This window comes from Leuresthes tenuis, unplaced genomic scaffold, assembly GCF_036924035.1.
Source record: "Leuresthes tenuis unplaced genomic scaffold, fLeuTen1.0.hap1 SCAF_24, whole genome shotgun sequence".
In the NCBI taxonomy this organism is placed as follows: Eukaryota; Metazoa; Chordata; class Actinopteri; order Atheriniformes; family Atherinopsidae; genus Leuresthes; species Leuresthes tenuis.
Genome location: NW_027325378.1, coordinates 29,635,509 through 29,652,935, shown reverse-complemented (window position 1 = coordinate 29,652,935; position 17,427 = coordinate 29,635,509). Strand labels below are relative to the sequence as shown.

Here is a 17,427-nt window from a genome sequence, read left to right as displayed (position 1 = left end):
GGCTTTGACCATCACCAGGTGTTTTCACAGATCATTTATTCACCTATTTATTTACATTTATTTTCTTTTGTTTGTAAATAAATACATACGTAAATATGTACATATTGATGATAACTGATGATTGTTAATTTTTGAGAAAGGAGACGGGGTAGGATTAAATAAGCATATGCTTCTTCCTAGTCCCTTTCGGACATGTTATGTTAACAATTATTTATTTATTCAGCTCAGTGGTTTTCCAGAGCCCTGTTTCTTATATATACTCTGTTCTTCTGTCCATCCAGAGACAGTTCGTGAGACAACCGCAGCCCATCAGGCCTTACTTGTGGCTAAGAATATAGACAGTTTCCCCACCAACCAGGACCGCCTTGGGGAGGGAACTATTGATGTGTGGTGGGTGGTTCACGATGGAGGCATGTTGATGCTGCTGCCTTTCCTGCTGCGACAGCACAAGGTTGGTTGTTGTATTTGGATCAATCTCTGAAACCTTTTTAAGCTCTTGCATGACAGCATTCATGGTTGAATTGAAGGAAGGAGGAACAGGAACCCAAAGGCAGGACTACCAGGATTACGAGGCGAAGACAGGCAGACAAAATGAACAAAGGATTTTTTACCTAACTAAAAGCGCTGCTGGAGCAGGATAAGCAAAACTATAAACTGAAGGTTACAAGAACTAAAGAAAAGAGAAAAAACAAACTGACTGAAAGACTAACAGGTTGACTTAAAGGGGAACTCCAGTATTTTTAAACCTAGACCTTATTTCTGGCATGAAATACGTTTATCTACTCACCGAGAACAGTTTGGTGAAAGTCAGCGTCCATCAGAAGCTATTTAGAAAACTCGCCGTATATCCATATAATGGAGTGAACAGGGCAGGGACGATGCAGCCTCTAAATAAGGCATTATCTGTCTTTATTTCACCAATACTTTAAGAAGAATGAATGAATGAAGGTGTACTATAGCTCTGTTAGCTCATAGCTGCTGTTATGTGGCTACTTGTGGCTATAGGAGCGCTAACGGAGGGATTTCTAAAGGCACTCTACTGGGACCACTTCATCCACATGCCCCCCCTGGAGCACAGTTTATTTACTCCTTTCTCTGTGACAGTCGGCTAACTTCACACAGAGTTTGCTACTGCTAGTTTTGTTCAACATGGCAGGATATTTATCAAATTTTGACAATGTGAACGATGACTTTGAGTAAGAACTCCAGTTCTTACTGGAGTTAATGGGCTGTGATGCAGCCATGCGTGTCAATGAAGTGGTCCCAGTAGAGGTGTGTGTAGAAATCCCTCCATTAGCTAATTATTAATTAGCTATTAACCCTAACCCCCTTAAGAATGCATAGGATTTGTGTTGCCACGGTAACAAGCCTCATGTTAACGGTTGGGCAAATTTTAACGTTAAATTTCTCAAAAAACGTAATAGCCAGCATAATGAGACTGAAATATGTTGTAGTACAACGCGTCCCGGGTTGGGGAACATTTTAATGATTTTTCTACAATGACCTGTTGCCTAGCAACAAGCGTCCAAAATCAAATTTACACTTTTTTTTTTATTTAAACTTTGCTAGCGCAAAAACCGGAACACCTAGCGTAATGAGGCTTAATGACCATTTACTACGAAGCGACCCAAGTGTTTGAACGCACGAATGATGTCTCTACGATAAAGTTCGGCCAGGCAATAAGCGTCCAAATTTCTTCGCTTCCTGGCTTCTACCGTTACCATGGTAACGCTTTTGATTGAGACAAGTAAGGCCCATCGAGGCACGATGGAGACGCACGTAATGACGTATGCATTACGTGGGTTGCGAGTTTCGGTTCGGGCCGAATTAACAGATTAATCTTTTTCGTTTTCGTGGTAACAAAATGTTCAGAATCCTCATAGAAATGAATTGGGATGACTCGACAAAAAAAAAAAATTTAATCACAGCTTGGAATATATTAATGTCTCTACGACAACCTGTTGCCTAGCAACAAGCGGCCAAAGTCAAAATGACTAAGAACGCAGTTCTAAGAACTGTCCACCTCGAATTTAGTTATAGGAACTGCCCTTCCTAAGGAGAGAAGAAAACAACACCACCAAGAAGCTAACATGGAGAGCGAGGAGCCCACCATGTTCATGGTCTGCATGACGGTAATATTAATCATGGACGATCACATCAGGCGTCTAAGATGGAGGCTGGAAGAGCACGTAGCAAGAGTCAGGAGACGAAGAATCGAGCAACAGGCGATACTTCTTCGTTTCATGAAGGAAAGAAGCAGAGGAGACAACGTCTAAGTTTAACTCATTAAACATGCACTGGATGTGTCCGTGTCGTATGAGTAAACATTTCAGACAAGGGGCGGAGCTACCATCCACCAAACACCTACGTCATATGTGTCCCTATGTAACCCAGAAAACACCCTGCCTCGAAGAAGGAGCTAAAAGGGTTATAGGAACTGAGGGCCGCGGTCCTAGTCCGAATGCACGAAAAAAACGGCCCTATTCCTGAAAAGGTTATAGGACCTGCAAAAGGTTCCTACTGTGGGAATGCACTTAATATAGACTAAATCAAGGCATGAAGAAGCTCCAAACCAGAGCATAGAAGAACTAAGGTAAAAAACTACAGAAAAACCAAAACACAAAATCCCACAAATTATGGCAGTGCTGTTTGATTACCTTTGCTTTACTTTATTCACATACAAGCTCAGAATCATTTTAAATCCTTGTTTTTTGCTTTAACTCACTCATCCATCCATCCATATGTTTAATTCACAATGACCAGGTCCTTTCTTGCTTCCTGCAGGTGTGGAGGAAATGTAAGATGCGTATCTTCACTGTTGCCCAGATGGATGACAACAGCATCCAAATGAAAAAAGATCTCCAGATGTTCCTTTATCATCTGCGACTGGATGCTGAGGTGGAAGTAGTGGAGATGGTGAGATTTTGATTGATAGATTTAGCACCACATTGCAACATGTACATGTCACAATATAATCATCTCAGAACTCGCTGCATACATCCTGACGATGTCTGTCGTGAGTCACAGAAGGCAGGCAGATAAATAGCTTGTGCTGTCACCTCTGTATTTTTGGCAAATTATCTTTGTGCAGTAAGAGCTGAATTAAATCTTAAAGAGCGAGGAGCTCAGTGGTTACTTATTGATGATTATGGGAAGCAGAAAACCAACAAATGTTTGTGAAAGCTTTAACTTTTTACTGGTAGGAAGTTGGTTTTGTCAAATCTTGTAAGTTACAGTTTGTGTTTCCTCTTCTTTGTAGCATGATAATGACATCTCAGCCTTCACCTATGAGAAGACGCTGGTTATGGAGCAGAGGTCCCAAATGCTGAAACAGATGCAACTTTCCAGGACTGAGAGGGAGAGAGAGGTAAAACACTCTGTGACTGTGAGACTACTCTCTGATACTCCTCTTAATGACGCCATACAAACACCAAGATGGTTTAAAAGGCACTGTATGCATTTTAATATCTTGATAGTGCCATTATGCATGCAGACTGGGTACTGGTAGGCATATCACCACCATACATTTCACATCAGGTTTTATGACATACATGTATGTTTAAGGGAAATAAAAGTATGGGTGATAAATTAATAATTAACAGCTGACATAGTTTTATGACAATGTCATTTAAAAATTTTGAGGCCATATACTGAGCTATATGACAACTGGCCCCTTTCCCTGTTCATCCACCACATGCCACACTGCTCAGATTCAGAGTATCACTGATGAATCGCGTAGCTCAATCCGGAGGAAGAACCAGGGCACTACAGAGAGCTCGAACCTCAGCCGGCAGTCCTCACCGATGGAGGACACTCAGGAGGACGAGGTAGCTGGTTTTGTCAACCCACTGTCCCTCACTATTAGAGTCTCAGGGCCGTCTTCACAAAGCTCCATCTTTGGCTACAGTTGTCAAGTTCTTTATCAACCTCATGGTTTTGAATCTGTAATAGGAAAAATTTTACTTACTTCTTTATTTACCAAATGCCAAAAATATATGCAAGTGGACAGTGATCAATTATCCTTAAATATGGACAGGTTACGATGCTTTCGCTATATATTAAAAAAAAAACACAGATTGGGAAAGGGCGTTGTAGGAATGACTATACTGGTGTGTACTATAATTAGAAATATTTTAGGTTGTCATGGAGTTATAGAGACATCGATCTTTGTAATGAAATAAACTTTAAATGCTGCTGTGATATGATCAACAGAATCAGAGGGTAACTGTGCTGATCAAGTGTCTGTTGCTCTATGAAAATGTTGGAAAAGGCTTTGTTGTTGTTTGCTATTAGTTTAAAAGTTCTCCATAGATGTCTCAAGAAATGGTTGAAAGGTTTTTTTTATTTGCTGAAGACCCGATGTTGCAAAAATGTTTATAATTTAGCACTCCTTATGATGCCTTTGTTAAAACAGAAGTCCAAATTATGTTTCTGGTGTCACATCAAGGGTCACACCTCCTGTAAAACAATGACATGGATAGTCCATTGAGCTCTTTAACCTGCTTAGTGTTGGTTTATCCATGTCCATGTGATGTACTAGCTCTATCCAAAGGTACTAAGATAATGTGTTACCATGTTTCACCACAGCCTTTGCTGCTCCTGTGCAGCTCTATCTATCTATCTATCTATCTCAACCAGGTGTTCAACCATAGAGTACACCAGTATGAAGCCTTAGTTAGCCCAGAACTACAAACCAGTTACGGGCTGCAAGCCAGTTAACATTGTGAAGTCTAAAAAGTGCCCAGGGAATTAACTGTATGAATATCCCTGAATGAGTAGCTGGTGCATCAGTCCAGATGGCATCCATCTTGAACATCTGACAGAAAAACCACAAGTCCAGATTGGCCAAACAGTAGTGCTACTTACTGTATGGTCATTGACAGCTGCTTTGTGAACACCAGCCCGTTGCACCCTGAAACTGCAGCCCAGTCTCCCATGACCTCCATCACCCCCATCCCCCCACTACCTTAAAATTGTGAGAGGAGAGAGTAGACAGTATTGTCACAGAACCCTGACAAAAGTGCTGGTACCTTTATGGTATTTCCTGGCCTGTCAGAAATCTGCAGCTGTAGGTCAATGTAAGTAGGTAAAAAAAAAAATGGGCAAACTCCTTTCTGAGTAATTTTTGCCAAGATTTTTGCTTCATTCTATTACTTGTGTCAGGAAGATACTGTCTTCTCTCTGTTTTTGTTTACCCCTGCCATAATCATTGCCCTGTCGCTCATACCGCTGAGCTGAAACCATTCTGTTCATTCACACTTTTTATCGTTAACGTTAACAGTTCTTCAGAACAACTTCTTGTTTATGGCATAGACTCACATCCATACGTTAGATCACAAGACACTTTAGATGGAATATCAATAATATCAATAAATTTCCTGTCCCAGTATCTCAGTGGTTGGACTGCGGCTGCCCTGGGCTACATGTCGAAGCGTCCTTGGGCAAGACACTGAACCCCACTTTGCCTACTGATGTATCCATCGGTGTATGAATGTGTGTATGAATGGTTAGAAAGCACGTAGTTATGTATAGATGTTTAGACTTAAGACGTGCTGTATGAGTGTGTGTGAATGGGCGTATGTGGCATGTAGTGTTAGAAGCAGCAAGACTAGAAAAGCGCTATACAAGTACAGTCCATTTACCATTCAAAAACAATATCCTAGCTAAGGAAACCAACAGATTGCACCAAAACTTCTCCTCAGTCCAATCTTCCATCCTGAGCGTGGTGGCCATCCGCCTCGACCAGCTGGGGTTTGAGAAGACAGAAAAGAGGGGACAACAAACACCGTAGCACTATTCAAAGGATATCTGTTGGAACAGGGAAACACAAGTTAATAACCACAATAATGTCACATGTACATAATATCAACACATGAAGCTACCAGGAGCCCATTATCCTCCAGTGCTGTCATATTCCAGATCTGCAACCTACCTGGAGTACCCAGAAGTACAAGATGTTCAGTGCTCAGAGACATTGCCAAGATGACCATGATTTTTATGCAGGACGATTCTTTGTTGCATACATAAAAGTACTCCACTGCGTGGCAAGCCAGTAAAGGCCTTAAAGATTGAAGAATAATGACATGGCCCCCTTTCTCACCAGACCTAAACCCTATTGAGAACTTGTAGGCCCTTCTTAAAGTGGAGATTTACAATGAAGGAAAGCAGTACAACTCTCTGAACAGTGTCTGGGAGGCTGCAAACTAGCATAGTTTGTAATTCTGTTTTACATCCATTGTCTCCAGCCAATTAGTTTCTATTTATAGCTTGTATGCACATCTATTTTTGATTGCTCGCTCTTCTGGTTCCTTCCTGAGTATGTCTTTCATTATCCACTGACTACCACTGGAAATTATTATCATAAATTATACCACTGAAAAAATCCCACAATCTTCTGAATTCCTCAGCATCTCTGCTTCTTTTTCACTATTTACACACATGATTTCTGAACAGTGCCAGGAGAATTAAATCAAGACATTGTTCAGGAATCCCCTCTCACACATGGCAAAAAACACAAGATTTGGTATGTGAGATGTGTTTTCCCCACTTAAAATGCAGGTTGAGACATAAAGCTAAAAGTATATTGAGGTTCTATATCCTCAATCATTCCTTGAATCTAACGTTTCCAGCATCTGCTCTTACATCAGCTTCACACCAGGAGCGTGGCAAATGTCTGTTGACAGATTAGACATAGTCTTTACATCGATGTGTTAACATAATAGTAAAGAATTGGGCAGTTTTTTTGCTCTTGGGTTTTGTCCATAGTTTGGGATGTAACACCATTCCAGAAGACACCAAATATGTGAAGAGACATTTTACTCTAATGTTGCAGGATCTAACAAGACCTCATTTACAGATACTATCATTAATTTAATGAACAGACATGTTCACAAAAAGACACATTTAAAATGTTCTACTTTTGAATTTTTTTTTTTTAAATTTCCCCAATGGGGGATGAACAAAGTATTTTTCTGTTCTATTAATCTTTAACACAATTAGCTTTTTCTGATATACATTTTTGAACAATCCGAATGTAGCTTCATCTGTGAGTCAGAGACGATAACGATAAGGTTAGAACTTGTTTTTCAGTCTGTGATAAATAACATAACAGGGATGAACACTAAAGTAAATGTCTGCAGTATATAAACACGTTTCATTAGTTTTATTACAGGAATCAAGCACAGCTTCAGTCTCCTGATTTACAGTCGACACGGAGCAGATGGAGAAATGATCATTATCGTATTCAACAACTTCATCAACAGAACCGAGCAAAGCAAACGGGACAGAACCAGAGAGCTGATCAGTTGCTACTGACTGATAGCAACAATGAAGCTAACTCTGCATCTGTCTGTCATCCTGTTGTTTGTCCGAACTCTCTCCAGCAGTAAAATCTAATCTGATCTCTATTCTTGGCCTTCCTCGTACACTTTATCATTTCCCCACTTCCTCCTGTAGCATTGTCTGGTCTTTTATACATCTGCCTTAAAGATTTTCTTTTCTTCTTGCAACTTTATTAATTATAGCAAGTGTGTTTTTTCTATTTGCTGGTGCGTTATGTGGTACCATATTGGAAAATAGTATTTTGGCAGACAGGAAACCAAAGTTCTGAAGTGCAGTATCTCTGACCCCGGACACTCCAGGCTAGTTTCAGGCGCACACACTTTTGTCAGTTCTCAAATGAGACATTTAGATTGACATCTTTCTGATATGTGAGTTTTCTTCTTAAACACTTCAGTCACTTGATAAAAGCATCATCGGCATGCACTTCACATATCTGTAAATTCTCTGGACCGCCGACATTACCAGCACTGTCTAACTGATGCACATTTGACAATGAGATGAACTGCCACCCCTTTAGCTGTCAATTCAGCAATCTTTTTGAGCGGTGAGAGTGGGGATCGAACAACCTTCAGGTTATTGGACGACCCACTCTCACCACTGAGCCACGAACGCCCCACATACATCACATCAGGGTGCTGCAGTGTGTGTGTGTGTGAGAACTGCTTTTCTCCCTATTCATGTTCTTTTGTCTTTCATCTTCCAGGTTTTTATTTTAGTTACATCTCTCCTTCCCCCTGAACCATCTCAAGGTAATATTCATATCCATATATCCCTTCTTGTGTTCTTCATCTTTTCTCTGCCTTTTTTCCAGGCCCAGCTCATCCATGACAGGAACACAGCTTCTCATGCCACAATAAATGACAAGGCTGACACTGGGCCTGAGCGGGAGCACATGACCTGGACCAAGGACAAGCTTTTCACAGAGCGAAACCGAAACCGCGAGTGCAACACCAATGTGGCTGTACGTGACCTGTTTAACATGAAACCGTAAGTATGTATGTATGTATGTATGTTCCGGCCAACGGAATACGTCTGTACATGTAATACAGAATTTGTTACTTAAAGTGTGAATTTTATGTAACAATATATCATGCAGTCATGTGACATGGTGTTGCTTTATGTGAGAAACATTAGCACCATTCTGAATTGACAAGCGTTAAAGCGTGTGCACAGTTGTGAGGTCCCTTCAGGATGGTGCCAAAGCCTCAGCACAGGAGGACAGCATGTTTAGCTGTGCTGGTTCTGAGCCTGACAGGATGCAATCTATGTGCATGACGTGTTAATCAGCCTGTATTTAACGTGTGCGCACTTTCAGCCATTTCCAGTATAGTGCATGGCCAGATCAAGTACACACTTTGTACACTAACACCCACTCATTCAATACTGTCCATAATATCATTGTGTGGACCTTGTCACATGTGAGGAAGTCCCACACCCACACCTGTCCCATTATGGTCACACTGACTTATAAAGTTTGTGAATTCAATATAATCTGTGTGAAGTCTCTCAGGACCAGGAAACAGAGAAGGCCACATTTCTAAAAACCTCACCATTCACATCAAACAGCTCCATGTCACTTTCTGTGGTAAACTTGAGGCACTTTGAGGTGTCTCAGTGAGTCTTGGGGACAGTTTGAAGCATGCAGTGTGGTGGACAGAGCTAATGTAGAAGCATCTAAGCCTGTTTCTGTTGTTCTGTCCCATTTTCTTCCTTCTAGAGAGTGGGAGAGTCTGTAAGTTGCATTATCTTTGCTCTGAGCCCTCCATGTGTTCTGCTGCTGTGGTGACTAGCTTTTTTCAGTATCCTGCAGCTCATGTGCTCATACCTCTGTGTTTTCTGTGGTGTCTTTGTTTGCATGGACTGCATCATCCAGCTTCTAACAGCATGTTGGCCAGAAAAACCTGATAAAAATTGCATGAACAAGATATAACATTGTTGATTAACTTTGTACGGCCTTAAACCATACATGATTTTGTATTCAGTGGGAATGGAAAACAGAATTTTGTGACATTGCTTTGTTTTGTTATCTTACTGTGATTTGGCTTTTGACAGTTACTGCCATGTGCTTTATTGCCTTGTGGGCTGTCATTATGATGATAATGAGCAACATTTAAGGAGGCAGGACATGTTTTTTTAACACTGCTACCTATGAGGGAACCCTTGAAAGACGATATTTTCACTATAGAAAAAACTGTCCTTAGATAAAGAGGTGACATCAGGTTTGCAGTGTTGAATGTCTTTTCAATGTTGCCTCTTGATTTGAAATTCAAAATGCTGCAGTCATCTTCCTGAACCTGTTTCTTCTCTTCTGTGTTTAAAGCTAACAGACAACACTCTTGAACTAAACCGATGTTTTCCTCAACAAAATAATCCTAAATTTATGTAACTGAGTGTGATGGTGTTTGCTCTAAAAGTATGCTGTTGTGTTAGTTGTGATTTGAAAATTTGTTCAATCAGAATTTAAATTTTGTGATGATGAAAGCTTTCTCCACTGCTAGTTTTTCACTGTGAACATCTTGTCAAACTAGGAACCAGTCAAATGTTCGGCGCATGCACACAGCTGTGAAGCTGAATGAGGTGGTAGTCAACAAGTCCCAAGGAGCTCACCTGGTTCTGCTCAACATGCCCGGACCACCAAGCAACAGAGGAGGAGATGAAAACTGTATCCTTAAACCTGCTAAAATTCCAGTTGAATAGATTTTATACAACAGTGGACCTGTCTGAAGGCAGAGTGACCATGTGAAAGGGGCTCCACATTAGAAATATCAGCTGAATCTGTAGTTCCACTCAGCTTCACGTAGGTTTTAGTGTGGGTTTCAGTTTGGACTTTAGCTGATCAACTGCAGCCTTATTGCTCTGGTTCACTCTCACAGCTCACATATCAGAATTTATGGCTGTATTAAGCAGCTGTAAAAACCCATTGTTAAGCACCTGCTGAGCAGCAAACAAAGAACATGCAGCTAGTGCCACAGTTTTCATCACAGTCATATGGAGTTAAAACTGGCTTACATTCAGCACATTGTCAGAAGGACCACCCTAATTAAATGATAATGTTGTTTAGAAACTGCTGGATGTGTGAATTATGGCATTGCTATCAGGTGTACCATAGCTGTGAAAAAGAATGTCATTGTTTCTATTGCCCTCAAGTTCAAGTCAATTAAATTCAGTTTTATTTATATAGCGCCAAATTACAACAATTGTCATCTCAAGGCACTTAAATAATATAGTCCAATTCAAGCCAATTAGAATTCAATTCATTGTAATCATAATCCAATTAATTCATATGGAGCCAATTCAATAAACAATATCCTAGCTAAGGAAACCAACAGATTGCACCAAAACTTGTCTTCAGTCCAATCTCCCGTCCTGAGCCTGAGGGACTGTGGAAAGGAACGACTCCCTTTAACAGGAAGAAACCTCTGGCAGAACCAGAACCAGGAAGAAACCTCTGGCAGAACCAGAACCAGGAAGAAACCTCTGGCAGAACCAGGACCAGGAAGAAACCTCTGGCAGAACCAGAACCAGGAAGAAACCTCTGGCAGAACCAGACTCAGGAAGGGTGGCCATCCGCCTCGACCAGCTGGGGTTTGAGAAGACAGAAAAGAGGGAAAAGAGGGGGAAAAACACCATAACACCATTCAAAGGATACCTGTTGGAACAGGGAAACACAAGTTAATAATCACAATAATGTCACATGTACATAAAATCATTTGAGAAATTAAACAGGGGGAAAAAGAGAGCAAAGTGAGGAAAGGTGAGACAGATGAGGTCCCCCAGCAGTCTAAGCCTATAGCAGCTTAACTATGGGAAATTCCACAGCAGGAAGTGATGCAATACTTCTTACAGCAAAGCAAAGCTGCAAGTTCGAAATTCAAGTGCTGAGGGACAGCCACTGCAGAAATATTGGGTTGCAGTGTGCTCTGTGATGGGGAGCAGATGGATTCTGCAGCCTGTATGAGGGTTTGGGTGGAAAGCTGGGACGTGTACTTCTATAAGACTGTGTATGTTCACACCTTGACTGCTGACAACTCAGACATGGAGTTCCTGGAGGTCCTCTTGGAGGGTCTCAACCGTGTCCTCCTTGTGAGAGGTGGTGGTCGGGAAGTCATTACCATCTATTCCTAAAACACAAACCTTGCATGCCCCACACTGCACACATGGCCATGTTTCCATGGATACTGGTCACTGGGCATTTTTGAGGGAAGACAGGGCCACTTGTGACTGACAGGTGGTCTGAAAGACGTCGGATGAAGGAATCGGTTGACACTTAATCAGTCACTGGCTGAATGTGTGAGCACAGTGTGTCCAGCCTCCGGCACTGGGATGATAGAGCATAGAGACACTTTATATCTTTATTTAACCTGAAAATCCTGTTCTGTTCTCTTCTGTCTTCATATTATTTCCTTCGTGTGTTGATGTTGTCAAGTTACTGGCTCTCACTGTGTAAAGATGAGCAAAGAAGAAGCGAATGTGTGTTGTTGCTATGAACCTCATAGTGTGTCATGTTGATATCTGCATTTGAGATCTGGACCTAAGGAAACACATACACAGAGATAAATGCTAGAGAATGGATTGAAGAAAAATCACAGAACAGCATGTTGTGTAGTAGAAAATCATCTTTAGGCTGGATTTCAAAACTCAACAGCAGAAAGGTCATAACACATGAGTTTCTAATATTAGTTCTGCTTTGGTGACATGAACAAATTTGTTTTCATGTTGCACAACTAGTTTAGAATGTAAAGGAAGATGGTGTGTACATGTAGTGTACTGTGGTTGTCATCATTTCTTTGAATTAGTAAAGGACCAGCCAGGAGGATGCTGAATATGTACCGTTCACATTTCCACTAGAGCCATTTGATTTGTATTCCTTAAAAACACAGATTTGACAGGACTAATAGCCATAAGTTTAAATTTCAATTAACATATGTTTGTGGTGTCTGCTGGACTGCTTTGGGAGGAATAAGTAGTCATTTCTCTCTTTTTAATGTTTTATCCTGTGTCTGTTTGACAGAACACATCAGCATAGTGAATGAATACATTGGCTGGAAGGTTTGCACATAAAACCAGTTTTCCCCTTAGAATTTTTGACATTTAACAAAGTATACTATAGTAATATCCAAAATCAACTTCAGACGTATGAATTGGTGTAATTCTACTCATACGGTTGTGGTTACAACACCGTTGACTTTGCACAACCAATCTTTCAGCACTTAATTCCATGTGGACATAAATTTGGTTCTTGGCCCAACAGGGACTCTTGCTGTTGGCCAGGACCACAATATTCTACTCAGTATTGTTTTTGTATGATACTCAACAAATATCCTAGGCTTTAGTCCCAGACTCTGTCAGGGAATTCTTAAGTAGGAGAAAAAGTGCCAAAATTACCATAAAAGAAACCATGGAAGTATTATCAATGCAGCTTAGTTTAGGGGAAAAAATAAAAAAATAAAAAGAATGGTTTTTACAGTGACAACCTTTAACCTTTAGAAACTTTGATTTTACTTGAGTAAAACATTTTTAATGATAAAGCTTGCAATATTTGTCAGAATTCTTTTTAAAAATCTTTGAGTGAAGAAAGGCAACTTTAATTTGTGTGCTGCAAAGACAGTCGCTTGTTTAGAAGAAAACACACACACACACACCCCTCATGTGCACCTCCACAGTTTTTTCAGTTTCTTTTTACAGTTAGCCGTGCAGTATTTGTGAAACAGAGAGTCGCATTTTCGTGCAGTTCTGAACAAGGAAATGTGAACTTCTGACTGTCAGTTACTGTTGAATTGGTATGTTATTGTTGATGTATGCCTCTGTAACTATAGTTAGTCTCTGCAGTGTTTGTTACATTACAGTGAGTTTCTGTTACTTTCAGTGTTAATTTTCAGCATGAATTTTACAGAAAGAGGACGAGGGTCCATGTGAAGACGGCAGTTTGTCAAACAATTTTTTATTTGTTTGTGTTTGTTCCAACCCACTAAAAACACAACATGCACACAGAGGCATCTTGGACTGAAAGTGTTTGAAATATGGGTGAAAATGAATGGGTGGATTCTGTAACTAATAACATGAAGTAAATTGTTACTGTTTCCTATTTTAGCTACCAAAGATAAAACACAAGAGCAAAAAAGAGAACTTTAATTGTTTTTTAATCAAAGTTTAAAAGTTGTAAAATTGTTAAAATTGTTATTAAAGTCATTGAGCTGAGTAGCAGTAGCTGTGTATCAAATACAAAACTTAAAAGCAAGATTGTAACGCAAAAACATTTGTGGAGGTAAATTGAAAGGTTGACAGTGTGTCCCACAACTCAAATGTCTGAGGTGATTGGAGAATGATATCTACCTCAAGCCATCACTGAGACTCAGCTGAAGCGAGCAGAACTTCTTCATTCACATCATTCCATCAGAAACATAAGTGTGGAGTCATGACAGGAACTGTTAGTTGAGAGGACCAGCAGAATGTTGTGCATGTGTCTGTGAGTGTGTGTTCCTGGTTTGTCCCTGTGTAAACCATGATTCTGCAGTTGTTCGGCTCAGCTGGTAGGTCTCATGGGCTAGAGCAAGAGGTCACTTGTGGGTGCATGTATAGGAAAGTGTAATTGTGCCTCTCTTAGTACATATTAAAAGTGCTGAAACAAACCCTAACTTATGTGTATTTATTCTTGTCATACAGCAGTTGGCTGAGATTATTGGTTGTCTCAATAATCAAATTTTTTTTTTTCTTCATGACTTTTATATATTTTATATTTATATATTTTGAATTTTCTTTTTTTTTTGTGTCAAGGGAAGGCTGCCAGGAGCTGCACATACATGTGACCCAAGGAAAGCAGCAGGGAAAATGCCAAATTGTATTCTTGCTGTTTTGCAGGGTTAAATTGCTGTCAAAATCATAAATAGAATGAAGTTGGTATTGACAACAAATGCATAAGTCCATAGTGTTGTACTCTCCTTGCAGTAGCCCTAATTCTCCACTAGAGGGTATCCTTCCATCTCCCTCAGCCTCCTGCTGCAGTTTGAGGGCAGATAAGGTTGTATCTCAGATAAAACAAGCATGGCTACATTTTTCTTTAGTGGGACTCCCAGATAACGCAGTCAATCTTTCTCTCTGCCAGTGTCATCTAAATGAGCCTCTGCACCTCCCCTCAATCTGAATGGACAGAGCTGTCCATCATGAACATGCCTGACACCGAGTGGTAACAAACTGCTCCAACATTCATTCAATTTGAGCATGACCAAAACTGAGAGGAAGAAGAGCATACCATATATCTGAGTCTTTCCCACCGAAGTTACAGCATGTCCGTTTATTGTCCTTATCTTGACCACTTAAATACGAGACACAGCAGTTCCCATCATCGCTTTCATGAATATATGGTTAGATGCAAAAATTGTGATTTGTCATTACCACTGTAGACAAAAATAATAGTAAAGCATTGTACCCTATACACTGGAATATTCTATGATTGTGCCTGTTGTGATTCAAGCAATAACATTTAGTTTTCCCTTCCACTGAAAGGTGAGCAATTCCTCCCATCAGAAATCCAGCTGGGTCATTCAGACGTATTCCTTCAAAAACAGAAAAGATGGATGTATGGTTTATATTTATGGTTTAACTCTGGAAAAATACAAGCAAATGAGAAAATTAAGAAAACTGGATAACAGTGCTGCAACACTAAGATAATGCCAAAGTGCCAGCAGCCCTGTCAAGGTGCACAGTGTAAAGTGGAGCTAAATGCTAACGTCAGCATGCTCACGGTGACATTGATGTTGCAGCATTTATGTTCCACTGAAAACTTTCTTGTACCTGTAGGATGGTAGCTGGGACATGTTCCAGCAAGTCCCCCTCCTCCTGTGACCCTAAATAGGTTAAAGAAAGCATGGGGAGAAAAAAAAAAAAAAAAAAAAGTATAAATGAAAAGCCTCTTGATGCCAGCCACTGTGATAGCTCTGCTCTGCTAGAGTTACGACAAGTGCAATCAATTCCAAATGTTAGTTGGAAACTTCCAATTACTGGCCGCTTTTCTCATGTTAATTATTTGCTAATAAGCACCAAATGCTACCATGGAGGCAGGTGTTGACTAGTTTTCAGGTATTTGTTCTGGAACAAACTGAAATTTTAAAATCAGGTTGTGGGGCCAAATGAAAAGTCTGGGAATGATTATTATTTGAACCCATTCCAAAAAAGCCACTAACACCCTCTAACATTTAATTCTGGCTCTTAACAATGGGACCCAACACCCAGGTGCTAATGCTAGCTTTTTTTTTTTTTACTGCACTTAAGGCTGCGAGAGTGCAACAGCTTACAGGTTATCTTTACAGAAACACATTAACCCACAGAAACGTTTCTCAAACGGAGGCTCTGAAACTGACAACTCTGACACAAAGAGAGGACTAATGGATTTTGTGGTATATAAGACAACTGGCTGCTCACTCTCAGTCCTGCTGTGTGGGCCGATGGTCCTTCTGAAAATAATAAAGCCGTCCAATTATTTCAGAGTCTTGATCGTCATAAACCGTGACCCAACATAACCTGTAGGATGCAGCATAATGCCATTGCTTCAAGTAGTAGTTCCAAGCTTAAGGAGTATAATAGGATTAATCTTGCAGGGACTGAACTAGAAAAATATTTTCAAAGGTTGCAGTAGACTTATTTGTGTTGTTAAGTCCTAGCACAACTAATGACAAAATGTTTGCTACTTCCAATTGTACAAAATTCAAAGGGGAAAAAATTGACAACTCATGTTATTTATGATAGTAAAGCAAGATATCAGGGTAAATGGATATTGTCAGGGACCTCAGGACTCAGATGCAGGGTCGGTTCAGATGCAAAGAGATGTTTATGAAATAAACAGAACAGCAAGACAAGGCAGGATGAGGATCTCCTCACACAGCAAAAGCAAAGGCTGAAAATCCTTGAGCGCTCTCCACAATAACTATGGCTGGGGAGATCGCTATGAAAGTTGAACATAAACCGCTCCACTCTGGGAGGAAAACAAAGACACGCTCTCCTAATGAGGCGGATCTAACAAAGGTCGCTCTCTTAAAACCGAAGCACTTTGAAATTTTAACTATAAACTTAAAGCACTCCTTTAACGGAGGTGTGACAGATCTAACAAGAACAAAAACAGAGGAACAAAACAAGGCTGTGAAACTTACCGTGAATGAATAAATACATAAACTATGACGAGGAATAAATTACAGAGAAATACACTCTGCAGGAGAGTCGCTCGAGGAAACCATGGCTGTGAATCTATGGAACACGAGGCGAGTCATGAAGCTCAAACGGAGACAACATACTGGCACAAGATAAGGGAAACACAGACTATTTGAACACATGAGGGACAAAGGGGAACAGGTGGAAACACTTTGGAATCAGGGAAGACAATGAGACGCTTGACACGGGAGGAAGAGCAAGATACCTGGAACGAGAGGGAAGTTAATATTTCAAAATAAAACAGGAAATGACGAAACAAGACATGAAACAGATATGATATAGCTGAAGCAGCTGGTGTGATTGAGTGCGGTCATTACATCTTCACCAAAGGCAACAGGGTTATTCATAAGTTTGCATTAAAACAAGTTCTATTCCGGATCATAAAGTTTTTGTTGTTGCCAAAAGTCATAAAGAGCTCTTTACATTCATATACACAGATTTAAACATTCAAAGAAAAATGCTGTGGCAAAATGGAAGTAAGGCGATGTAAGTGTGAGATGTCTGAGGTATGAGAAGAGGCAAAGTAGAGTGTGAATGCAGCCGCTATCAGATTTCGATATTGTTTTATTTCAAAGGTTGCTGATCCCAGCTGAGGAAAGCAAAGTAGCTTAATACCATCACATCGGAAAGCAGCTGAATAATATGTTTGGGGCTGACAGCCACTGGGCCACTGCACATATATATGCGTATGAAGCATAAATGGTGATATATACTCTGGATGTACCACGGAGCATGGTGAAGAATACTGAAGGGAATCTTAATGAATGAACGAATGAATGCTCTTTATTGTCATTATACAATGTACAATGAAATTGTAGAACTTCTCATGTGCTCAGTGCAAAACAATTAAGTAAAAACAACAAGTAAATAAAAAGTGCAGATTTG

At 40.3% G+C, this 17,427-nt stretch overlaps 1 protein-coding gene across 5 annotated transcripts in view; it reads left to right on the top strand.

Moving 5' to 3' along the window:
• slc12a7b (solute carrier family 12 member 7b) overlaps positions 1-13,970 on the top strand; it is a 92,974-nt gene extending 79,004 nt beyond the window's left edge. For 2 of the 5 annotated variants that reach the window (XM_072378816.1, XM_072378818.1), the window contains exons 19-26: positions 282-451; positions 2,785-2,916; positions 3,260-3,367; positions 3,711-3,827; positions 8,153-8,328; positions 9,059-9,073; positions 9,870-10,003; positions 11,375-13,970. In XM_072378816.1, the coding sequence (XP_072234917.1) occupies positions 282-451; positions 2,785-2,916; positions 3,260-3,367; positions 3,711-3,827; positions 8,153-8,328; positions 9,059-9,073; positions 9,870-10,003; positions 11,375-11,466 (944 nt within the window). In that variant the 3' untranslated portion in view covers positions 11,467-13,970. The remainder of the gene's footprint in view (positions 1-281; positions 452-2,784; positions 2,917-3,259; positions 3,368-3,710; positions 3,828-8,152; positions 8,329-9,058; positions 9,074-9,869; positions 10,004-11,374) is intronic. The other 3 variants (XM_072378817.1, XM_072378819.1, XM_072378820.1) reach the window with 3 other exon arrangements.
• The last annotated feature ends 3,457 nt before the right edge of the window (positions 13,971-17,427 follow it).